We start from the raw sequence: 25,826 nt of genomic DNA on the forward strand, positions 1-25,826 counted from the left end.
GCAGAGAACTGAGAAAAGTCAGTTCCAAAATGACATCTATGAAAATAAACTAATCTTGCTTTAGCCTGCTCTTTGACTATCCTGTAAGATCTGAGTAAATTAGCAATTAACATCCCTCCGTTTTGAATTTTATATATGTGTGTATATATATGTGTGTGTATATATATACATACATATATAAAATTGATGCTATCTTAGCTTGAACCCCTTCTCCCCAGGAAACAGAACATGAGACATGAGCTTGCCTATGGGTATTTGGGAGGTAACCCCAGGGAGCAGGAGTGAAAGGCAGAAAGAATGAAACAGGCAGGGAGGGAAAACCAACCAAAACATGAGTTACTGAGGTTGCCACTGCGGAGGGCAGCTGGGGCTCCACCCTCCTGGGCCTTCCCAGGAGCCCGGTGAAGTGCATCTCCAAACTGTCCTAGAGAAATATTTACCCATCATTTCCATCTTCTATTGGTCAAGGGTGATCCCTTGGGTATTAACGCTCCAACAATTATAGGTTGCACCGATGTGAGCACAGAGCAGTCCCCAAGGGGCATCAAGGAGGTCTCTTGGGGCAGGAAGGAAGAGGTATGCTTGTCTCCAGGGAGGAGCCAGCTGGTAAGACTGCCCAAACTGTCACCCCAAAAGAGGCTTCACAGGAGAGTTTGGCATGGCACATGGCGGCATCTAAATCAGATGCATTTCCTTAACTTCTCATCTTTAAATCCCATTTTTACCTTTAATTGTAAGACTACAAGATGGCTGTGGCTGTTTTAAGTCTTTAGGGGAGTAATGTCAAAACAGCTATAAAATGTTAACTGCACGTATTGTGGTGATCATTTTTACAATATATACAAATATCAAACCATTGTGTTGTACACTGCAAACTAACATAATGTTGTATGTCAATTATTGATCAATTTTTTTAATTCTATAAGATGATTGATCATCCCCCATTCTACAGTGGAATGGGGTAATTTAAGACTGTGTATTCCTAAACATGGTGTCTAATGCAATTCCTTACTAAGCGGAACCAAGGCCCCTCTGAGAAATGGCTGGTTCCAGGGCCAGGGTAGAACAGGCACAAAATGAGTCAGAAACAACTTTTTATGCCAGAAAACAAGGAATTTTTTTTTAAATTATGGAGGCATATCACAAGGACACAGGAATCAGATTCAAGCAAATTCTACTAGCCAAATATAGGATAATTTGGGCACCAACATAAATACAATGATGCATTTTAAACCACTGAAGATAAGAACTGAGTCTATACCATATACCAGTGATGTAGCCATAGATAGACAGGTAGATAGATAGATAGATAGATAGATAGATAGATAGATAGATAGATAGATAGATAGATTATAGATAATTATGGAGGATTTGTAGTATTTTTAAATATCTGATAGGGTTAGTCCCCACCTATAACATTTTTATGATACAGTTTTCTTATTCAAAGATACGGTATCCCTTTCCATTTAAATCTCCTTTTAATAATCTAAAAAGTATTTTCTCAGATAGATCTTACACATTTCTCATGTCTATTCCTAGTTATTTTTTTCTTCTTTATCATCTTTCCCGTTATAAATGGAATTTTTTCCTGTATCTTCTAACTGGTTGTTTTTTGCATAGATTAAGGTTATTGCTTTCTGTATATTAATTTTATACCCAGATTACCTGCTGAATTCTTTTACAGCACTAATAGTTTTGTAGTAGTTTGGCAGTTTATTATTTCAGGTTTGCCGGATACACATCCTATGTCTGCACATAAATATAATTGTACTTCCTTTCCAATTTTGTGTACCTTAATCTCATTCTCTTGTTTACTTGTCTTGACAAATACCTGCAAAATAATATTAAGCAATAGTGATAGTAGGCATTCTTTTCTTGTCCCTGATTTTAACGCTAATATTTCTACTTTTTTCTCATTAAACATGATTCTGGAGGGGAAGATATAGCTCAGTGGTAGAGTCTGTGCTTAGCATTCACAGAGTCCTGGGTTCAATCCCCAGTTCCTCCATCATAAACAAACAAACAAACAAACAAACAAACCTAATTACCTCCCTCCTCAAAAAAGTAGGGAAAAATCATAATTCTTGCTTTAGCATTGGAATGTATATTTTATCATTTTAAGACTTTTATCACATATGGATGTAGGGCATTCAATGTCTGGTATGACATTATGAGGTGTTACACTGGCCAGCTCTCCAGTGAAACTGTCGACTATTTTCTTAAAAATGTAAGCCTCTAGAAATGATCCTAAGGGCAAACAGCAAACGAAGAAATATTTGTTCAAGAAATAGCTATTTGAAGAATATAGATAAAATATATTAGAAGAAAACATAGAATAAATTTTCATGACCTTGGATTTGGCAAAACATTCTTAGATATGACACCAATGCCTGCACAAGAGAAGAAAAAATAGGTAAATTGAACTCATCACAGTTAAAAACTTTTGTGCTTCAAAGGGGACCATAAGAAAGTAAAAAGTCAACCCACAGAATGGGATAAAATATTTGCAAATCATACGTCTGGTAATAGGAACTTGTACCTAGACTATATAAAGAACACTTATAACTCACTAATAAAAAGACAAATAACCCAATTTAAAAATGGACAAAACATCCAACTAGACAAGAAAGGTACACAAATGGCCAAGAAGCACGTGTAAAGATCCTCAGCATCTTTTGTCACATGGGAAATGCAAATCAAAACCACAATGAGATACCATTTCACACCTGCCAGAATTGTTAGAATCAAAGTCAGGTAAGTATTGACAAGGATGTGGCAAATTCAGAATCCTCAGACATTGCTGCTGGGAATGCAAAATGGTGCAGCCACTTTGGAGAACAGTACAGAATTATATCAAATGACTGAACATAGAGTTACCATATGACCCAACAATTCCATTCCTAGGTACATACCTCAGAGAAATTAAAATATAGGTCCACACAAAATCTTGCACATGATGGTTTATACCAGCATTATTCATAACAGCCAAAAGATGAAAATCCAAATGTCCACCAATGTATGAAAGGATGAACAAATGAAATGCAGTATATCCACACAATGGAATATTATTCAGGCATAAAAAGTAATGAAGTACTGATACATACTATAACGTAGATGAACCTTGGAAATTATAAGTGAAAGAAGGCAGTCACAAAAGACCAGAAATTATATGGTTTTACTTTTATAAAATGTCTAGGACTGGCAAATATATAGAGACAGAAAGTAGATTAGTGGTTGCTTAGGTCTAAGTGGAGGAAGATGGAAAGAATTAGGGGATGATGGCTGAAGGGTACAGGATTTCTTTTTGATGAAAATGTTCTAAAATTGACTGTGGTAATGGTTACACAGCTCTGTGAACATTCTAAAACCACTGAAATGTAAACTTAAAAAAAAAAAGAAATTTGGCTCCGTTGTGCAATGGATAGCGCATTGGACTTCTTAAAAAAAAAAATTTGACATCTAGACACCTTGTAGTGAAACTGAAGAATACTAAAAACAAAGAGAAGTCCTTAAAAAGAGCCAGAAGGAAGACAGTTCACTACATTCAATAAAGTAGCTTCAAAAAGATGAACACTGGGAACAAGAAAAATTATTCCAGAAGAAAGGCCTGAGATTCAAGAAGAAAGATGTATATATAACCAGAGAATCTCTTCCATGGGTGGCCCAGGAGACATGTGCAATAAATGCTTATATATGATCACAGAATGCAATATCAATCACAGTGAATGTGACTAGACTACAGTTAGATATAACAGGATGAACAAATCCCACAGACACAGTGTGGAGTGAAAACCACAAATTGCACAAGACTATGTACAGCATGCTGCCATTTTGATAAAAGCAAGCGAAACCAAACTCAGCTCTCATATAGATACACATTTAGCATCATATATATGTGGTAGAACTATTTAAAGCACACACATAGACTCACATAGCTTCAGATAGTAGTTACTTGGGCAAGGAACCGAGGCGCGGGGGCACTAGGACACATAACACTTCACTGTTATTGATCATTTGTCGGGGGTGGGGAGGGGGTGGTCACAGTTGTTCACGTTATTATTTTCTTCACATACTCATTGCATATGTATTCACTAAGTATCAAATATTACACAATAAGAGAATTTAAAGAATAAGAACAGAGAAATATGATAATGCTCAAAGAAAGAAACAGAATATGGGACTTTGTATATAGTATGCATCTGTTTCATTTTCAAACTGATACTTCATATGTGAGTATTTGTATGCGCAGAAAAAAGATTAGATACAAAATATTATGAGTGAATATCTCTGGATATTGGGATGGCACATGATTTTTTTCTTTATACTTTCCTGTGTTTTCCAAATAATTCACATGGGTATAAATAGTCTATTAATTTTACAATTTAAAAAATTTGTTTAAGTTTGGTAGGAATTAAACTACTTTGTATTAAAAATCTTATCCGCATCCACTTTTAAAAATCATTTCAACTATTTTTAATGTTCTAGGTGTTAAACTGGGTAGTGAATACAGAAATGTTTATTATGTTATTCTTTACATCTTTCTAAGTGTGTGAAGTGTTTTGTAATATTGTTTTTAAACTGCTATTGAAAAATAACTACATGATTGCAGGGGAAGGGCTTGCTTATTTATTTTTTTAAGTAGGAGAAATGAAAAAGTCGGAGCAAACCACTCCTTCTCTGAGCTGTGGCAAACACCAGAAGTGTGAATTTGCAGCTTTGGTCATGACTAGTACACGGCCCTACTGGCTGTATAGCAATTATGAATTTCTCTAGAGAATTCTAAAATGTTAATGTGGTACTATATTAAATTGCATCAAGGGATCTGGAAGGATAGGTTTCTTCTGGCTCCAAGAAATCCAATTTTAAATTTCTATCCTAAGAGATTTTTTTTAAGTGATCCTCTACTCTGGATAGTTGTCAAATTTCCATTTGTTGGATAAACTGAAATTACAAATACATAATCTTTCTAAAAACATTTTCAGTCTTAATTTATTTGTCTAGAGTTGCAAAAATGTAGTGTTAACACTGATATAAAAAACACTGTCAGGTGTGAGGGTACAGCTCAGGGGTAGAGTGCTTATCCAGCATGTAAAAGGTTGGATTCAATCTCTAATACCTCCATTAAAACAAATAAATAAAATTTATTTATGCCCCTAAAATAAAATTTTGAAAAGAGGGAAAAAAAAAAAAAACCACTTTCAGCGAATTCCCAAACAGAGGCAAACCCTCTGATCTAATTCTTCAAAACAATGTCTACAGATTGAGCAGTACTGTTTCAATTTCAAATGAAATCGAGCCAGGGGCCGGGAGAGCTTCCCCAGTGGAATCTGGGGAAATGGTAGGCAAGCCCTAAGCTTCAGAAGTGAGACGTTGATGAAGGTCTGATAAACTCTGTTCATTTATTTTGCCTTTCCCTCCCCGCCCCTAATTTGATCTGCTGACATACAGAAAGAGATTTATGGGTATCTCAAAGCAAAACACAAGTGCAGGCAAAACCTGCGAATTGCCCGGAGCCCAACCTCACCTTTGCTCGGTAGCGGCAAGACACCACAACCCACAAAAGGCCCTGCGGGCCTGGGGCGGGGCCTTCCCGTGGATTGGTTGCTCCGCATCCCCAGGCAGGCAATGACTGGCCAGCTCTGGGGATGGGGCGGGGCTAAGGAAGTCGAAAGAGTTCTATCTGTGACAGGGAGAGGAATGCGGGCTGGCTGGGCGGTTAGGTCCAAACTCCAGCCGCCGACTGGCAGCGGGGACTTGAGAGAAGCATGCCTCGGCCGTACGTTTGCCTGCTAGCGGCTGTGCTGCTGCTAGGTATCGCCGCCGTCTCCAGGTCGAAGGGCCTGCGGGGCAAGGAGCATGAGAGGACGCCGCGAATCACTTCTCATTTCAGCCAAAAGGAGCGTGTCACGATGAGGGAGGCGCTGAAAGGTGAACCTGGGTTCCCTTCGCCCACTTATTCTCAGATGTAGTTCCCTGTCTCCTCGAGCTAACCCGTGACTCCCATCTCCAGCCTCAGAGGTCCACTGTTCGACTTCCGTAACCCCCTGGAGGAGCCCTAGCCCCATTCCTGGCACCTCCTGCCTGCCTTGGGGACCTCACTCTTCTAAACCTGGCTTCCTACGACTCCGGTGTTCCCTGCCTAGCCTGGAAGCTTCAACTTCGCCCGTGTTGGTGTGACTATCACCCGTCCTACCCCACCCTACTTGCCTGGAGCATTACAACAGCTATTTAACCTTTGATAGTTTGCAGTTGTTAAATCTCTTAAGCCAATACTGAATAATCTTAATCTTTTCTACAAATGAGGGAAATGAAAGTTTAGGTCAGTTAAATGATCTTCCCCGTCAAGGGGTGTCCACGGGATGGGAACATCTAGTGCCTGTAGGATCCTCTGGGTTCTAGATGGCTCTGAAAAGAGGTGTGGGGGTGTTACAGGTGTGTGGGATGTCCCTAATTCCCTCTCCTAATTGAAGGACATCTCCTCCCCAGACCTAAAACCAAGGTTAAAAACTTATTTACCCTCTCAATCTGCATTTTCCAAGAGAAAAGGGAAAAGTTTTTGTTGAGTTCTAGATCCAGTAGTATAATGAGATCCTTATTCACCTTTGGTCTTAGCGCCAGTCTTTTCCCTTCCATTAAGTAATGGATAAAAAGAAACTGCCTATAGAAAAATGTTCAGGCAGATAGATTCAGGGACCAAAAGCTAACCCTTGTTGTTAAATATAAACTGGGCTTGTGCTGGAGTGATCAGCCTGGGAAGCAGAGCAGGGCTTTCCCAAAGCATCATAGTATAAATTGTTCTCTGAAAGGCATTGGGTAGCCACTCACCAGAGTCTCTTTGCAAGAGAGAAAGCAAAAGCTAGGTAAGAACTTAAAATAGGGGCCTTATAGCAACGTGGCTTAGAGGGGGCAAAACACCTGAGTTTAGATCTTGAGTCTGAACTCAGTCTCATATAGACAGCTGATTTTGTCTTTTTGAACCTCGGCTTCCCCCATCTGTGTGGTGAGCTATGATGTTGATCCTTAGCAAAACTGAGTACAGAAGTCAGAGGCCCTCCCCTGACGTCAAGCTCCCCCAGGAGCGTTTGTTCCCACTGTTTTTAGATAGCCATCTACTCAAATAATCAAGCCTTCACCAAGGGATGAGCTTGGTGGCAATCCAGGAACCAAGACATCTGTGTAGAGTGAATGAAATTATTTATGGCTGAGGAGCTTGTTTGGGAACTTTTAAATTCACACCTTCTCAGGCATCATGTGACCCCAAAGCTGGACTTGGCTGAGAGATCAGTGAGACACTGGATGAGCCAGGCCACGGGGAATAAGGCTGCTCTCTGTACAGAAAAGCACATGAAGCATCATTGGTGTAGGGACCAAGAACAGTGGGCTGCTTGGGTTCATCAAAGAAATGGTGGCTTCAGAGCAGAGGGAGGCCTTAGAAGTAATTCATAGAAGCTTCGGACTTTGGGTCAGGGTGCAAAATCTACTCCTGTCCAGTGCCCCCCCCCCCGACCCCATCTTGGGCTTTACCTTCCTTTAAGAACCATATTAGCCTAAATGAATCCGAAGGGTGTGGGTTTAAACCCTAGTTCTACTGCTTGTTTCCGGACAACCTTGAGCAGCTCACCTAACCTGTCTCAGCTTGTTTCCTCACCTCTGAATCAGGGAAAACGGCAGTGCCTACCTCAAAGAATTGTTTTTCCCTCTGCAATAAAATAATACATGCAACAGAACTTTTCATGTACAAAGGGCTGTGGAAAAACCAATGGTTGTTATCATCTGTTATCTTCCGTCTCTGACTCTGACAGGTGCCATCCAGATTCCAACAGTGTCCTTCAGCTCCAAGGAGCTCAACACGACAGCCCTGACTGAATTTGGAAGATACATTCGTAAAGGTCAGCCACAGACTGGGGAAAGGGGGTAGGAAAGGTAGCGTTGAAGACAGTTCTTTTACAAGATGATAAAAGGGCAACCTAATTTCCATGAGCCTCTCTTGACAAAAGTTTGTACATGGTGGGGAGGGATAAAGGGAAAGTCCAGGAGTGGGAGTAGACACAGAGTGGGGACTATAGATTTGCCCTTTGAAGAACACAGCTGCTGGGTTGTAGTTTGAACTCTCCCAATCTTTGCCCTCAATATGTGTCAGTGAGTAAATATGATATAATCAAAAGATTCAGACTAGGAATTCCTTCTTCCTTTGCAAGTTTCCAGAACTATGCCTCATGCTCCTCCCACTCCTACCTCCATGCACACCTACAACATATACACACACACTTACCCACCCAGACCCCACTCCAGATTCATTACTAGCACATTTCTGAGCTTCTAGGCATCAACAACTCTGAACTGTCACATCAGTCCTCTCCCATCACCCTACTGTCCATGAGCTAAAGAAGGATGGGTTGGGGTAAAAAGGAGACTTGGAGCTCCCCTTCCCCATATAAAAAGCTCTTGGAGAATAGTAAAGCCACCTTCCTAAATCAAATGAAAAATAGCCCCTCTAAAGTCAGCAGGGGTGAGAGGCTGGCGTAGACACAGCAAGTAGCCCCCTCGCTAACATTCTGGAGCAGGTGAGCCCAGGATCAATCCCCAGCAGCCAGGCTGGAAGTCTTCACTAAATAGGAGATAAAAATCAGGAAAGAAATGTACAGTAACGGTAAACTAGATAATCTGGCTGACAAGATAAAAGCATATTCTTCTTCTTTTTTTTTTATTTGTTTATTTCCAGGTATGCACAGAGGGAGGTCAAAGTTCTTTCTCCCATGTATTGAAGGCCACCTGTGCTAAGATCTGTCTGTAACCTGAACAGTTGACCCTGGGAACACCCACACCTGCAAACAAAAGTGTGGCCATGTGCTAGACAGAACAATCTTTTACCTACACAGAATGCAAACAGTAGGAGAACTGTTTTGTAAAAGAGAAAAAAATCCCTGATTTTTATATATATATATATATATATATATATGATATCTCTGAGATATTTATGTGTCATGTTTGGTTCCAAGTGATTTGGATACTGTGGCTACTATATTTAAAACTTAACAAAAAAACCAAAAACTCAAGGGGGAGGGTATAGCTCAAGTGGTAGAGTGTATGCTTAGCATGCACAAGGTCCTGGGTTCAAGTCCCATTACCTCCATTAAAAAACTAATGAAATAAATAAACTTAATTACCTCCCCAACCAAAAAACCTAACATAGTCCTAGTCTGCATAGCCTGTTCTGTTACAGACACGTATTTGTGACAACATTATAGGCCAGACCGAGCCAGATCTTGAGGTTTTAACTGTCATAATGGTGTGTCTTGATGGGCATAGTAATAGCACATCAAACTATGTGGAGGAGGTATTTTAGGGATGGTCTGGGCAAATCAGAAATCAGACTGGCTTTGTCCCAGAAGGCTTCCTAAAGGAGACTGCATGTTTTAAAGAAAAAAAAAATAAGGACAGGGAGCACCAGATGGTAGGAAAACCAAAGGCAACTGTTGAATCTGGCTTTCTCTCATTTGCTTCTAGTCTTTCCTACTGTGTTCCAGACCAGCTTTATCCAGCACGAAGTTGTGGGAGAGTACAGCCACCTGTTCACAGTCCAAGGCTCGGACCCCAGCTTGCAGCCCTACATGCTCCTCGCTCACATTGACGTGGTGCCTGCCCCTGATGAAGGCTGGGACGTGCCCCCGTTCTCTGGGTTGGAGCGTGATGGCTTCATCTATGGTCGAGGCACACTGGACAACAAAAACTCTCTTATGGTCTGAAATGCTATGTTCCCTCTGCCGTGGGGCCCTGAAGATCAACTCAGGATGGGGGAGCTTGGCTGACCCCTGGGAGGCAGGAGGTTATGGGAGAAAGAGCCTTGGCTCTGGGAGACCTGGGTTCCAGCCATCAGTTTGTCACTTCCCTTTTCTGGGCCCTGAGTTCTCAGCTGTGAAATAGGGATTAGAAGAGATAACCCCCAGGCACCCTTTCTGCTCTGATGCTGATAAGTTTATGCTTTTCTCCAGGCACAAAAGGTTTTATGTGGAGCTCTGCTTCCCTACATCCCATTCCCGGGGACCATTTGAATTTGTTCTCTCTAAAGAGAGTCTATTACGTCCTGATCCCATCAGCCCTGTTACAGGCAGCTGAATGTCTCTGATGCCTCGGTGCTCCCACTTAGATAAAAAAAAAGCCTTTCTCCTCTTCTATTGTCCTGTCCGCCAGGCAATCATGCAGGCGTTGGAGCTTCTGCTGATCAGAAACTACATACCCCGAAGACCTTTCTTCATTGCTCTGGGCCATGATGAAGAGGTAGAGCCCCCTCACCCTGTACCTACCTCTTGGTCCCCTACTAGGGGAGGGAGCGCACTTCATCCTAGCCTGGTTAGTAGCTCCCCAGCGGCACAGTCTCCAGGATACGGCGTGGTGGTTTGCCAACTTCTCTGTGTATCTGTTGCCAGAAATATCTAAGGACTTTGACCAAAATGCAGATCCCTGGGCCCTGTGCCATAGATCTGAATTTGGTTTTTTTTTCTTTTACGACTATTCCTTTTAAGAGCAGTTTTAGGTTCATAGCAAAAATGAGACGGCATTTCCCTTATTCCTCCAACCCACACACATACATAGTCTCCCCTAATATCAACATCCCCCACCAGAGTGTACATTTGTTACAACAGGTGAATCTGCATTGCCACATCATAATCACCCAGAGCTATTGTACACATTAGGGTACGTTCTTGGTGTTGTATGTTCTTTGGGTTTGGACAGATGTCTAATGACGTATATGGTAGCATTATGGTATCAGAGTATTTTTACTGCCCTAAAAAGCCTCTATGTTCTGCCTATTCATCCCTCTCTTTCCCCCAGACCCTGGCAACCACTGATCTTTTTAATGACCCCATAGTTTCGTCTTTTTTTAAAATGCTATATAGTTGGAATCATATAGTATGTAGTCTTTTCAGACTGGCTTCTTTCACTTAGTGATAGTCACAGATCTGAATTTTTAACAAAGTCCAACTACACCTTGAGAAACATTGGTGTGATGGAAAAAGACCCAAAGAGAGATCAGTGAATGTGTTTTCTTTCCAGCGGTGCCACTTACTTTGACCCTGGGCCAATCACTTCACACTCAGGATCGCAGGTTCTTCATTTGTGAAGTGAGGGCGGTTGGGCCCTTCTGAACCTGACATTGCAGGATTGTGTGAGGCAGGATTATTGAGGGCCCTGCTCCCCAGGAAGGAGTCTGGGCGGGAGGTTCTGGAGCCCCTAGCTAAGCTAAATGAGTCATCTCTGGAGGGCTGGCTGAAAAGGACAGTGGCTCTGGGTTCAATGCCTGCAGGTGTCAGGGGTAAACGGGGCTCAGAAGATCTCAGCCCTGCTGCAGGCAAGGGGCGTCCAGCTGGCCTTCATCGTGGATGAGGGGAGCTTCATCTTGGATGGTTTCATTCCCAATCTCAAGAAGCCCTTTGCCATGTGAGTACAGTATCCCATCCCCGACCTTGGAAGGTGTTCTCACCCCACGAGAGGTGACCTCAGCCTGTTATCTGTAAGTCACGCTGAGACAGCTCTTTATTTTACTCCTCTTGGCTTTAGTCGCCCTGGGCCAGGTCTGGGCTCCCCTTTCCCTTCCTCCTCTAGTGTAAGTTTTTTAAGCAGCGTGAAGCTGAGATTCTGGCCCACCAGACCACTGCACAGATGGGCCTGTGGGCTGACGGGCTGGTTCAGGGTGGAGGTCAGGGGGGCCCTTTCTGGTCCTGTCCTACAGGATTTCCGTCTCTGAGAAGGGTGCGATGAACCTCCTGCTGCAAGTGAACATGACTCCAGGCCACTCTTCAGCTCCTCCCAAGGAGACAAGCATTGGCATCCTCTCCGCCGCTGTCAGCCGGTAGGCGACTCCGGGCCCTGCTCGCCTGTCAGACTCAGGCTGGAAGACCTGGCACTTGCCCACTTTGAGTTTGAGGAGGCTAAGCTTCCTGTCCCGAGGCTGAGAAACCGCCTTGGGGGCTGCCGGGAGGGCAGAGCTACCAGTATCCAGGCAAGGGCCAAAGGTCACAAGAAGATCTATGCATGTGACAAGCAAAAGCCAGCAGACGAAAGCTTGGTTAGATAGAAGCTGGAACAGGCCAAAGTCCAGGCCTGAAGTTAGAGCTCACAAGCTGGAAAAGGACCATCTAAATGCTCCCCTTGCCCTGGCAAGAGGACCAAGACCAGTAAAGGCTGCTGGCTGTGGGCGAGGACAGCAGGGTCTGTGACAACAGACCTCATCTCTGGCCAGTTTTCTTGCAGAGCGAGAGGAATCCTATTCATTCAGTTAAATATTTAAGTCTACCATGTTCAAGACTTTGTGCCCAGTGATGGGCATACAGTGGTGGAAAAACCAGACAGTCCCTTTCCTCCGGGAACTCAATAGTTAGCAAAAGAGACTGACAATTTTGCTACCGTGTGGTAGGTGCTCTGAGAGTGGGCGATGCCCTGTGGACTCGGTAGACAGGAACAGCCCCTGCTGGTGGGGTAGAGGTGGTCCTACTTATGCTTTGAGATCTTGGAATGGTTGGACTGGTGGAGGTGATGGGGCGGTGAATGGGAGACCTCCTGGCCAGGTCTGTTGAAATGTCCTGTCTCCCTCCTCCTCTTCAGGCCGATGGTCTCGACTGAGTTCGGTTAAGTCTTGAGAACTGCATTTCTCTTCCAGACTGGAGCAGACACCGATGCCCAACATGTTTGGAGACGGGCCGATGAAGATGGCTTTGCAGCAACTGGCAAATGAGGTGTGAGAAGGGGTCTCACACGTTCCTGCTTGGCTGTGGAAGAGGAAGGAAGAGTGGCAGAGAAGTTGCCTTTAGAGTAATGAAATGTCCCAACTGCTGACCAGTGCTCTGCCCTTTCTCATCTGTTCCCAGCCAGTGGCTGAGCCAAGATGCAAGCACCTGGCTTGTTCCTTGGGGCTGATGATGCTCAGGCCAAGAACCTGAAACCTAATACGCTGGGAGCCCTGGGGAGAGCTGGTTTTCCCAGTCATCCTTGAGGCCACTGCCAAGGGCCCTTAAGGCAGATCTAAAGTCAGGAGAGACCCGGGCCCAGGAAGAGTGACCCTGCTTTGCTGACCCCTCTGAAATTCTGCTGAAAACCTGCTTCTTTCCCTTTCAGTTTCCCTTCCCCGCCAATATAATTTTGAGCAACCTGTGGCTATTTCGGCCCCTTGTAAGCAGGTAAAGTTCTATTGTCCCATCCTTTACATCTCCCCCGCCAAATCTACGCACTTCCCGGTTCCCTTCCCTTGGCTTAGCTCCGCCTGACCAACCATCTCCTCAGCCACCAGACCCTACATCTAATTTGTATAGAGGACATGCCTCCTAGTCTTAAAGGTCTCTGAGGTTCAGGAAAGTGGGTAGACCTACAGTCCATTCTTTCTTTCCATTGGACAATGCCTGACTTAGTCCTTTCGCTTTAGGTGGATGGAGAGAAATTACATAACCAATGCGCTGGTTAGGACCACCACAGCACTCACCATGTTCAACGCGGGGGTCAAGGTAACACCACCTGGCTCCTCTTACACACCTTCCTCCCCACCCCCCACCACCCACACACCCCTCCTTCCCTTTATTTCCTGGCTCCTCCTTCTTCCTCTGGTTACAATTTGAATAATAATTGGAAGGCCCAGTGCTGAACTGTCCTGTGTCATCAGATGGATAAGTCTCCAGAGCAGGGTTCTAGCTAATGTCTACAAACTCTCTGAAATCCCTGACCCAGTTCCATGTGTTTCAGGGGCCCCCCTCAGGCTCTTTGCGCCTGCCCCCTTCAAAGACACAAACATCACACGGATGTGAAGAGGCGTTGTTTGAGAGTTAACTCTGGTGACCAGTACTCATTCAACAGTAACATATCTACCTAGCATTTCGATCATGTAAGCTAAAGATTCACAGCCTCTCCACTGCCTTTTTATTATTCTTCCTTGTATTTTGAAAGATTTATTCACCTAACAAATTTAAGGAATGGTTCATCTATTTTCCCCTGTTACCTTAAGTTGAATGAGAGAAACTTACCTGCCATTTTAAAAATCTATAACATTTGTGATACATACAACACTTAAAATATATACATTGTCTAAAAACAAAATGCTGAAAGGAAAAAAATATATGTATATATACACACACACACATATACATGTACACATTGTCTTTCCCCAAAATACACTAAATATTGTGGGGCCTTAGCAAACATAAATTCTATATGAGGTTTACTTTTATAGAAAGAAGTTCCAGGTGAACCAATACTTCGATACATTTTTTTCTAAGAATTACTTTTCAGCAGACTGGTGTACTTCGAGCTGGACTGGCCACTAAGGGGCTTCTCTCTTTAAAGGAACGTGCACAGCCACACTAGTTTGCCTGCACCGAGGCCCTTCAAAATCTTGAAAGGAGGTAGATCATTCCAAGCTCTTCCAGTACCACCAGCACGGCTTCAGGGAGCACCACTCACCTAGAATACAATGTGGCCTTGTGGCGCTCTGGTCATCTGGAGCCCAGGTTGAGTAGAAGTGAATGGTGCCTCAGAATTAATTGCTGGCATAACTGACTAGAGTGTCCAGTGTGTCAGGCAGACCCGAGCTGTCTTCACCAGCTGCCTTGAGTGTTCACCAAAACAGTAGTACTGTGTCCTTGCATTTGAATGGTGTTTCTATCTGTCCAGACTCCTTTTCACATTTGTGGCTCCATTTGATCCTCCTAACAGCTCTTAGAGGATTATTGCTCCAATTGCCAGTTGAGAGACAGAGGCACAAAGAGGTCATAATTATTTAAAATCACATGGCTAAATTTGTAACAGCCCAGTTCTCCCATCCCTAGCCAGGCATTTTTTTGCATCATGCCAGTTAAAAGAAAGACATGCGGTTGGGGAATCTGGTCTCTGAGGGAAAAGTCCCTCTGTAGCTTAACTCTCTTCTCCAGCTGGTCCCGGGGTCTTCCTGGCCAGATGGAGAACAGAGTCAAATTTTGCAGTTGGATGTGCGAGACCACAACCACCATCATCGTGATCACCCCCATCGGGGATCCCACACGCCATGGCGAGGCCTGGAGAGGCTCTGGGTGTGCTGTCCTGAGTGAGCACTAATGTGGACCGCTGCAGAAAGGTCCCGGGCGCCCCAAGAAAGAGCATGCACGGGAGACTGCCAGTGGCCAAAACAGAGATGTCTGGGCAGTCACAGAGGAAGCAGCCTTGCTCTGAGCAGCTCTCTGTGACCACTTCCAGGGCCAAGAAGGATGAAGCTCTGGCCTGGCACGAAGACATACCTCTAGCTTCGAACATAACCACATGTCAAGGGTGCAGAGAAGACAGGGGCTGACTGAGAAAATGAGGCCCTGGATTTTTAAGTCAAATCAGCTTCCTCTCCCCCCTGCTGGTGGTAGTTGGCATTTCCTGGGCAGGGATCAGGTGTGGGGTTCTTGAGGTCGGCTCAGGCCAGTTTGTGGTTCTCTCTCTAGGTGAATGTCATCCCCCCGGTGGCCCAGGCCATAGTCAACTTACGAATCGACCCCGCACAGACAGTCCAGGAGGTAAGTACCCCCTGTTCCCAACAACTGGGTCGGCGTCAGTGAGGCATGGCTCCCAGGACTGGGGTTTGGCTGCAGTCCCAGGGCTGGCCCAGTCTCTGATTTGTTCAGCCTTTTTCGAAGGCTTCCTATGCGCCAGGTGCTTGACTAGGATGGGCAATCTGTGGCTTGGGGGAACTTGGAGTCTAGGAGTGGGAGACGAAGGATAGCAACAGTAAATGACAAACAGCAAAGGAAAGAACTTGTAGCAAACACAGTGGGCTTGCTATGTGTCTGGCCCTGTTCTAACATGTTCACACACTCATTTCACCCCTACCCACGCTATGAGGTAGGAAATGTATTCTCCTCATTTAAGAGGGAAAACGGAGGCACCGATCCATAGAGCAGGGGAGTAACATGCCCAGGATTACACACCTAGCGCTGGCTCCAGCGTCTGTCTCTTAGCCCCCAAACTATACTGCACTTGTAACAATTAAGAACAAACAAATTCCCACAGGGCCAGTGCAGAGAAGGGGACGGATGCTGCCTCTGAGGATCTAGAAAGTCTTTTCTGATCACTAGAAATTTGAACTGGGGCTTAAAGGACAAGCAGGGCTGTGCTAGAAGTAAGACATTCAGAGAAAGGCTAAAATAAAGTCTAAAGAGTAAGTTAAATGGGGAGAAGTGATGGGAGATGAAGACGGAGCTGTAGTTTGGGGATCCAGGCTTTGTGCACCACACCGTGGAGTTTGGGCTCTCGTCTGTGGACAAAAGGGAACCATCAGGGGTCTTGTATATCACAGGACTGTGTTGAACTCAGATTCTCTTTTAGGGAGACAGTGCTAGTGGCAATGCTGAGAAAGCCCTGGAGTGAGAAGAGACAGCTAAGAAGCTGTTGCAAAGTCATGGGGTGAAGAGGACATGGGCCACGGGTGTGAGAGATGGGTTCAGTAGGATGTGGCGTGTAATGGATGTGGGGGAGTGAAAGGCAGGGCAGCTCCAAGATTTTAAACCTAGGTAGTTGGCCAAGTGCTGCTGCCTTTAACCAAGATTAGGAATTCGGGAACAAGAGCAAGTTCACCAAGAAATATCATGGTTTAGAAATTTGAGAAGCTGATAATATATTAATAAGCAATTATAAACACCTCATGTGTAGAGAGAGAATGAACTAGAAAGAGAGGCTGGAGTATTATTAATTGAAGCCTCTAGAGCCAATAAAATCCTATGGGAAGGATGTGTACATTTTGGAAAGAAAAGGGTTGCGGACAGAGCCTTGCGTTGGTCTGCTATAAACATCAATCTAAAAATTATAAAAATGAGTGTATAATTGCAAACCATGATGAGTGCTGTGATGAAAAGGAATGGGGGCTATAAACCGAACATAACAAGGAAACAGACTTTGTCTGGAGGTCAGGCAAGGCTTCCCTAAGGTTGTGACATTTGAGCTGAAAGATAAGGAATGACAGGAAATACACAGAATATATGACACTGGTAAGAAAGGCCAGGTCACTGAAACACCAGGTTGAGCTAAAAAGAATTCAAAAGGTAAACCTAGGGGGGCAGGGTATAGCTCGAGTGGTGGAGTGCATGCTCAGCATACATAAGGTATGCTCTAAAAATAAGTAAGCCAACCTAAGTACCTACACCCCCCAGAAAATTTTTTTTAAAAAATGATCCAAAAAAAAGGGAGGGTACAGCTCAGTAGTGGAGTGCATGCTTAGCATGCACGGGGTCCCAGGTTCAATCCCGAGTACCTCCATTAAAAAAAAAAAAGTGATCAAAAGAAGCAACGTAACAACTGTCAGATAAGTAATATGTTCCAGAATTAAGCAGGGTGAGGGGCACGTGGTGTTTCCGGAGTCCCTGGCACAAATCATCCAGGGTCCACCACGCTTAGACTTCTGTTGTCCTTTCTCCCTAGAGCCTTCCCGGTGGAGGATTTTGTGTGTCCTCACAGAGGGTGGGAGGCACACCCCTGGCCGCAGGAATTGGGGGGACAGGTTGACAGCCTGCCCAGCATCACCCAGCATTGAGGGGGAGCTGGGACAATGTGAGCCCTGGGCTCTGCTGCTTTTCATCCAGTGCCAACCTTTGTCCTCTCCCCAGGGGCTCATGGGGCCAGGAAATCACTGAATTCCCCTCACTGAGTTTCTTTCCACCAGTTTTTTTCCAGCCTCATTCCAACTCCATGCCCTTTCCAAGGGCCGTTTGCCCCCAGCTGGGGCTTTCATCTCCCCAGGTTCTGGCACTCTTCCCTCCCCTCCAGTCCCCTGCCACCGTGGCCTTCCTTCCCCACCTATCTGATGAGTTCCCTGGAATCCCTAGGCCCATCCTGCTCACCTGCCCCAGTGAGGAACGGAAAGACCCCATCGTCCCAAAAGCACACAGCTTTGTCCTGGTCACTTCACTCCTCGTGCTCCGATTCCATGCGTCAGGGACACTCCCTGCTGGTCTGAGGGCCGAAGGTGCAGAGCCTTGGGCTGGATCCAGTGCGAACTTAAATGGCTCCAAGAACCCTTTCACTCCATCTTTAAGTGGTCTGTCCCAAAGACAGATGCCAGATAGGTCTCTGGCAGCCATCTTATAGGAACAAGAGCCTTCAGACATGTAACAGACCACCAAGTAAAAGGAAAGCTTATTCTCAGTGGGCCTCAGGTAGTAGAAATAAGGCCACTGGAAAATGCTTCAAGGAGCACCCACTTAAATATGTTCGAGTATGGCACCTTGGATGGTAATGAGCTTCTCAGAGGATGGATGTCCACCTGTTTGAAGTGTTTTACAGAAAATTCCTTTCTTCCTCCATTTATTCATTTGCCAAGGGTTTACTGAGTGGCTACTATGGGCTAGCCATCCTTCCAAGCACTTGGGAAAATGCTGAACAAGACAGCCAAGATCCCCATCCCACTGGGGCTTACATACTAATGGAGAAGAGGCAGCAGTAAGCAAGTAATCAAATGAATGAACCAGGTGGTTTTTTAAGAAGTGGGTACCATAAAGACGATTGTAGGTTGAAGTGTCACAAAGTGGTTGTGGAGGAGGGAGTGGGGCGGTGAGCAGCTTTAAATATAGTAGTCAGCCCTCTCTGAGGCGTACTTACCCTGAGACCCAAGAAGGAGCAACGGCCTGGGAACAGCACCCAGGCAGCAAGAACTCAGGCCTCTCATCTCAACAGAGGTGAAATGCGGCTGATGTGTCCAGTACCTGTATCTGTGGTCTACATAGAATATCAAAAAAGAAAAAAGAGAGAGAGATGGAGGGAAGTTAGATGCTACAGGAAGCCTTATCTCAGTTCATTATTAGGAAGAAGTTCATAACAGAGTTGTTCAAATGTGAAATAGATTAAAAACACATGATGGTGACCTTTCTGCCACTGGAATTATTCAAGCACAAGCTAATGACAACCTGTCATGGATGCTCTAATGAGCAGCCTTACAGCAGGACGAAGCTGCTCTTGCTAACTCTAAACACCTTACCAGTTTTTAAGCATTCATTCCTTTCCTTAGACGAATCTATCATTCACTTGAGAGGGATTTGGGAAAAAAGAGTTTGCTCAAAACAGAAGTCAGCACAGTGTGGGAATAGGCTGTAAGGACTGGGAGCTCAAAGAAATGAAGGATCAGTCTGCTCTAAAGTAACCTTTGAGGTCCTCTTACCACTGATGAGTCCCTCCCCTTGGTCCTATCCTTCTGTCTCTGGTTATCACCCAGGGTGGTCCCTCTATTCTAAAAAGGCAAATAACAGCTAAAATATATTGGAGTGTGTGTGTACTGTGTGCCAGGAACCAGCTAAGCACATGGCATATATCCTGGTAATGGTAACAACCGCCTTACCAGGCAGGTGCTACTAGTATCCTGTGCTAACAGATGAGCAAGCCAAGACATAGAGCTTACGGAGCTTGCCCGAAGTCACACAACTGCAAGTGGCCGTCTGAGCGACAAAGTTCGGTGCTTCTGCTCAATTTCTGTGCGTGCTTCTCTCCATGCTCAGGCTACCCCTTGCCTCTTCTCCATCAGTTTCATATACTTCAAATTCTGGCTCAAAGTTCATACCACTAAGGATTCCGTCTTGAATGAAGACCACCCTCTTTCTGTCTCTTCTCCACTCCACCCCAGCCTGTCTGTACTGTGGAAGCAGTAAAGCGTCGTCCTTGTGATGTTAGACAGACCAGGCTCGGGCACGCAGCCCACAACACTGACTGTTATAAACCTCGGGCAAGTTACTTAATGAGACAGTCCCCACTGTTATTTTTATTGGTTCACATCTTTCAATTTTGTATACCCAAGGTTCACTGCATGCCTTTTATGTTCTTGGCACTGGAAATAGAGGAATGAGGTGGGCACAGCCCCTGACTTTGAGTCAGGACCTAGCCGAGCACCTTGTGGGAAACCTGGACTCTTACGATTCTCACTGAAGGAGGTCCAGTCAGTGTGCCATCCTGGCGGGGGGCAGCGGGCACAGTCCCAACCCACCTTATAGAGGATGACTTTGGGAACCTCCCGGTGGGTCAAGTATACATCAAGACTTTATGTTCTTGTATTAGAGTGTTTTGGAGATACGGACTAGAGTGAAAATAAGCACTGGTGAGTGAGTTGACCTCTCCCCCAATCCAATGGCAGAAAAAATGGTGATTTCTAAGCCAGAAGTAGAAACCTTCGTTTCCTTTCCAGACTCGGCTCGTAGCATGCTGCTAGGGGACACCGACCCAAAAGGGGTGCGCATGAGACAATGCCCTCCAGCCATGAGACACTCACCCTTGTACAGCAGAGACAGCTTTTTCTTTTCTTTTCTTTTCTTCTTCTCTTCTCTTCTCTTCTCTTTCTTTCTTTCTTTGCTTTTGGGGGAGTGATTAGGTTTATTTATTTATTTAATTTTTTTTAATGGAGGTACTGGGGGTTGAACTCGACACACCCCACCTACCACTGAGCTATACGTGCTCCTTTTGCCAGAGACAATTCTAAAGCAACTGCCAATCAGATGGGTTGAGACCAGTGCTGGGGCTCTCTCTGGGTAGCTAGGTGGGTTTCGGGGGGCCACCCTAAACCAGCCCCCTGGTCCATTCCCACATGGCTCTGTGTGATCTGATCCTCAGGGTCTGGTCTACATCCTGCCTAGGACCAGGACTTTTGCTGAGTCCTGCCCTAGTCATTTCAGACCAAATTTTCTAGAAGCTTCCTCAGGTTCCTTCCTGAGGAAAGGAGGCAAAGAGAGAGAACTTGAATACCAGTCCCCCAACTCCTGACTTTTTGTCTGTTGAGCTCATCTTCCTGGCTCCGGTGCAGTTGGTTACAAACAGGAAGCAGGGATGCCCAGAGAGGGGAAAGAAAGAAAAGTGTGTGACCCTTTCACCACCTGTCTGAGGCTTTCCCAGGTTGAAGTGAGGTCATCACATCTTTTCCTCCTGCCTCGAGATGGTTTCTACTGTGCTGTCTCTTCTCTAGTTTCATCCGGCCCATAGCTCACAACCCAAGGGGAAGGACACAGTTTCCTGATTGTCCAATCCCCCGCCTGCTTCGTGGCTGTAAGGCAAGGCTCGCAAACACTTAACCTAAATCTCCCCTGCTGGAGATTTCCAGAAAGACCCAGCTCTTCTAGCTCCTACCACCAGTCAGCTGAAATTGAGGTCCCAGTGCTAAAATGAGTCCCCTCTGTAAACCGCAGGGCTCTGCCTTGCTGGAGAGAAAGCAGGACTGTGTCAGTTCACCGGGCACTTGGATGGCAGATGGATAAGAAATTGAACTCTCTTTGTTTCCTCCCTCCAGGTCCTAAAACTAGCCAAGGACATTGTGGCTGATGACCGGGTCCAGTTCCAGGTGCTGGGTGCCTTTGACCCCCTGCCGGTCAGCCCCTCTGACGATCAGGCCCTGGGCTACCAGCTGCTCCGCCAGACCGTACACTCTGTCTTCCCGGAAGTCAACATTGTTGTCCCAGGTAATGACTTCATCAGGGGTGGCTGGGGGGGCGGTGGGGGCTGGGACTGTTTCCTATCCAGTGTTCACTGCCCCACCCCCACCCCAGCTGTTCAGCCTGGAAACAGCTGGCTGCTTCCTCTCCTGATGGGACTGGAACTGTATTTTCCCCTCCAAGTGGAAGTGAGAACGCAAACAGGAAAGGAGCAGAAACAATCAATTAGGTCAGCCAAGCCTGGGTCCTTGTTTAACCTAGGCCAGTCACTCTGAGAGGATTCAGCCTAGCCTCCCCCTCCTCCAGAGGAGACACAGAGGGGCCCAGGTTCCCCCCCAGGTGGGTTCTGATCCACTCTAGAATAACAGCTCAGCAACAGAGCTCGGAATCTGCAGCCCAGAAAGTCCTCCTGACTGTATCATTTGCATGAACCCCCTGACCTCTCCCGGCAGCAGTGCCTCTCGGCCCCTTCCCCAGTCTTGCAACATACCTTCCAGATCTACAGACCGCATAGACAGAGCTTCTCAGTTTCCAGAGTAGAAGAGGATCGCCTAGGGAACTTATTAAAATGCAGATTACCTGGACCCACTCCTAAAGATTCGGGTTAGCCAGCTCTGCAGAGGACCCTGGAATCTGCCGTTTTAACAAATGCCCCAGGGGATTCTGACACCAGATGATGGCTGACCACAGTTTGAGAATCTCTGGTCTGTGATGTGAGGAAGAGATGCTCTAATGTGAGGCCCTGTGTCCACTTGCCTTTTTTCTGGGTTTAGTCATGGATTCCCTCATTTTCCAAGCCAATTCTTAGGACCTGCCCCCATGCTAGGTATGGGCTTTTAAGGAGAGTGCAGTGAAATTCTGCATCCATAAACTCTTCAGGTGTGAAAAAAGCGGACTTTTTAAAAATCAACTTAAATCTGACTCACTCCTCAGAAATTCAACCTCAGACATTACTCCAAGCACCCTCACCACCCCTACTTTGAATCAGGCCTCAGGGTCTTATGCGGCAACATGGCATCAGGGTCCCTTAGCCTGAGGTCATGGGTCCTCAGGGTTACCTCGGAGACATCCGTTGTTTCAGCCACAGGGTCGCTGCAGGTTGCAGATTTCCTCTGATTTCCTGGCCCGTCTGGGGAGTGGGATCTTTGACTTTAGACCCAACATCCTCCCTGAACATACCCTCTGAGGTTTGCCACCTCCTTGGACTCCTGCCACAGAACAGGAACTGGGTCCCCACCATCTAGGAACCCTGGCTTTCACACTCCCTGATTCTCCTTTCTGGGCCCTCAAAGGCTCCCTCCCCTCCCCTCTGCCTTATGGGGCACCTGCCATAATCCCATCAACAGAGTTTGATTTTTCACAGAACAAAGATAGGCAGGCATCAACTGGTAGAAATCCCCAAAGCAAGGAATTGTGAAGGGGCTGATTACCCATTTGAAATCAGGAGTGGAAAATAGAACAAAACACGTATCATCCTTAACTCATGCTCCAGGGCGCCTTTTTTCAAAGTCCCCTCCTATACTAGGGACAAGTCCCAGCCCCAGCTGGGGAGTGCCATGACACGAAGAGCGCAGGACACCAGGAGTGTCCTGGGGCTTTCCAGACCTGAAGTCTGACTCTCAGAAAACAGAGTCCTCCTTCAGAGGACAAGAATAACAGGAAATTTACCCCCGAGAGTGTTTATTTCTGGCCTGGGTGATACACAAGAAAGCTCAGGCAATAAAGAAGTGATACTTAGATTTCTGGATGTCTAGATTTCTAGGATAACCTGGCAATGGGTATGAAATGAACCTATTGGCCTCCCTGGTCATCATGGAGAAGGGTATTTAGCTTTGGACCATTCAAGAGGTGTCTCACTAATGCCCTTGAGAGGAGATCCCATGGTCCTGGCTAAAATGGTATCTTAGAAAGGTTTTGAGAATTAGTAGCCTGAGGATAAAAATTCATAGCTGCAGGCTCCCAAAGAGGGGCCAGATATTTTTGGGGGTGACTCAGGGGTCCTGATTTTCCAGATAGCCCACCTGCCACCACTGTCTTGGCTTGGCTGCTCTCATAAAGCCCCATTCCTCTTGATTCTCTCTTTCTAGGTATTTGCATCGGCAACACAGACAGCAGACACTTTACGAACCTCACCACTGGCATCTACCGGTTCAACCCCATCTACCTGCAGCCTCAGGGCTTCCGCAGGTGTGTGAGTGCAACAGGTTTGGACAGCTTGGTGGGGAGAGGGGAGATACACTGACCTATCTGTTTCCCACCCCATTCTCCTGACAGTCCACAGAATGGGGGAAACCTGGGGTTGCACAAACTAAAATTAAGACATTGTAGAACCCAACTGGCCAAATTCCCTCAGTACCAGAGTCTTGTCACTCCCCAGAGTTTGTGGGAATTGGTGACTATTTTTCAGGGATGGGGATAATCAGATGATTGGAGAGAGCCTGTAAGAATTGGGACCCTTGGGTGCTAATCCCAGCTCTGCCTCCTTTTGAGAGAGTGCTTCCCCTCTGGACCTCATTTTCTCCCCAAAAAGGAGAGACTCTAGAGTTCTCAGTTACCACTCAGTGAAATGCAAACATGGACGAGGTCAAAGGTGGGCTCGTGCTTTGAATCCTCAAAAGAAACACCCACTGTAGGAACCGAAGACATGTTCACCAGTTTCAACTACTGCGTGTGAATTACTGCTTTGTGGGTTCTTCAGCAACTTGTTAGTCCCGGGGTGTGTGTGTGTGGGGGGGTTCATTTAGCCCTCTGCTCCTTAGCATATCCAGCCCTGATTTCCTCATCATAAGTCAGTTGCCAACAGAACAAAAATATTTGAATATAAGCTAAAGTACAGATTTCATGGGGGGGTGTTCTTTGGTTCATTTTTTAATGGAGGTGGGAGTAGCAAGGGGATAACTCTTCTTTATGTTCTCTCATCTTTGAGGTTTGGTCAGGTGTTGGAACTGTGTTGGGGAGGCAGGTTGTGGGCATCGGGTCTGGTGGTGAAGTTCCCAGTGAAATAGGGAACCCCGTGGGTACCCTGGGGAGCTGCCCTCCCTTTCCATTTGTGTCCCTAGTAATGTGAGGGCGGGGTTGCTGGCTTAGAGATAAGTCTAGCTGGGACTCTGGCCTAAAAGAGAGAATTACAGAGATCATTTCCTCTCAAAGGAGAAATTATCGAATGGATTCCAGAGCAGGAGAGAATTCTGAACTCCCCAGTTTACTATCTCCCCGCACGGTTCTTTGCCATGGTCAGGGACCCTGGAGTGATGACCAACATGTCATATGAGCCCTCACTTCTTACAAATGGCTGCCTCCGGGGATGTAGGGTGAGGGGGTGCTCTGTAATAACACTTGTACTACAGCAGTGGACTCTGCCCCCCGCATCTCTTTCCCTCAGCATCCACGGAATCAATGAGAAGATCTCAGTCCAAGCCTATGAGACCCAGGTGAAATTCATCTTTGAGCTGATCCAGAATGCTGACACAGACCGGATGCCAGCTCCTCACCTGCACGAACTATGAGGTTGGGGAGCCAGCTGGGTCAGGGATGCCTGAGGCTGGGGCCAGGACTAACCCAAGGCGGAAAGCCAGTGTTGATGAAACCTTGGGTCATTATAATAATCTCGCCCACCTGCCTTGCTCACTCCTCAGACTCACCCAAGAACAAGGCCAGGGGGAAGGGGAGGGCCAGCAGGAATCTGGTTTCTCCTTTCCACCCAAGGACTACAGCCATCCACTGACTGGCATTTACTGCCCTCTTGGCCCGATCTTAGAAGGTACCTGACTTGTCTGTCTTACACTGGTGATTTAACTGCCCCTTGTTAAGGGCTGACTTAAATGCAGATTTTTAAAATATCAACCAGGTTTTACCTTTCACAAGTGTTTAATTTAGGACATACTTGTTAGGCTGTCTTCATCAATTATATATTTCTTCTTACTGTAACTTCCTTTCCCTTTTCTGCCCCCACTCTCCTTGGGTTATTTAGCTGACTTTTCATCTCTTCTCTCCTGCCCCTACATCCTTCCCCCTACCCTCTAATTTGTTCTACCCCTGGAGCAGGACTTAGTCAAACTCGGCTACCATAATTACCCAAACAGTTGGTCAAATAAAATGATCTATGCAACATCAACTGGTCACTGAGGGGTGAAACAGAGGCACAGGGCTTTGGAGGAACCCCAGACCTCCTGGTTCTGAGAAGGAAGCCTCTGTCCTTGGGCTCCTCCCAAGCGTTCCTGGGGCTTTGCTCCCTCCCCTGTCCTACTCCTGCCACCTGCTGCTGCTGTCCCGCCCCAGGAGGCACTAATCTGTGGAAACATTTCCCTGGCACATCCTGCAGGCTGGGCTCCCAAGAGAAGGGCACTCATGACCCAGCCTCTCGGTGGAGTGCAGGACCAGCAGGGCTCTGGCCCTGGCATCATGTCCAGGGAATTGGAGGGCATGGGGTGG

At 46.0% G+C, this 25,826-nt stretch overlaps 1 protein-coding gene across 1 annotated transcript; it reads left to right on the forward strand.

Moving 5' to 3' along the window:
* The first annotated feature begins 5,638 nt into the window (after positions 1-5,638).
* On the forward strand, positions 5,639-25,124 carry PM20D1 (peptidase M20 domain containing 1). Its single transcript, XM_006215474.4, has 13 exons — positions 5,639-5,928; positions 7,803-7,889; positions 9,508-9,740; positions 10,192-10,278; positions 11,306-11,439; positions 11,732-11,851; positions 12,659-12,734; positions 13,114-13,175; positions 13,418-13,496; positions 15,447-15,518; positions 21,254-21,422; positions 23,483-23,582; positions 24,778-25,124. Exons 1-13 carry the CDS (start codon positions 5,766-5,768, stop codon positions 24,899-24,901), a joined length of 1,506 nt encoding a protein of 501 aa, XP_006215536.1. The 5' UTR covers positions 5,639-5,765; the 3' UTR covers positions 24,902-25,124.
* The last annotated feature ends 702 nt before the right edge of the window (positions 25,125-25,826 follow it).

Source organism: Vicugna pacos, chromosome 23 (genome assembly GCF_048564905.1).
Source record: "Vicugna pacos chromosome 23, VicPac4, whole genome shotgun sequence".
In the NCBI taxonomy this organism is placed as follows: domain Eukaryota; kingdom Metazoa; phylum Chordata; class Mammalia; order Artiodactyla; family Camelidae; genus Vicugna; species Vicugna pacos.

Coding starts and splice junctions, on each gene's coding strand:
- PM20D1 (XM_006215474.4), top strand. CDS start 5,766: ATGCCTCGGCCGTACGTTTGCCTGCTAGCGGCTGTGCTGCTGCTAGGT. Junction 11,852..12,658: donor CTCTCCGCCGCTGTCAGCCG/GTAGGCGACTCC, acceptor TTTCTCTTCCAG/ACTGGAGCAGACACCGATGC. Junction 21,423..23,482: donor AGTCAACATTGTTGTCCCAG/GTAATGACTTCA, acceptor CTCTCTTTCTAG/GTATTTGCATCGGCAACACA.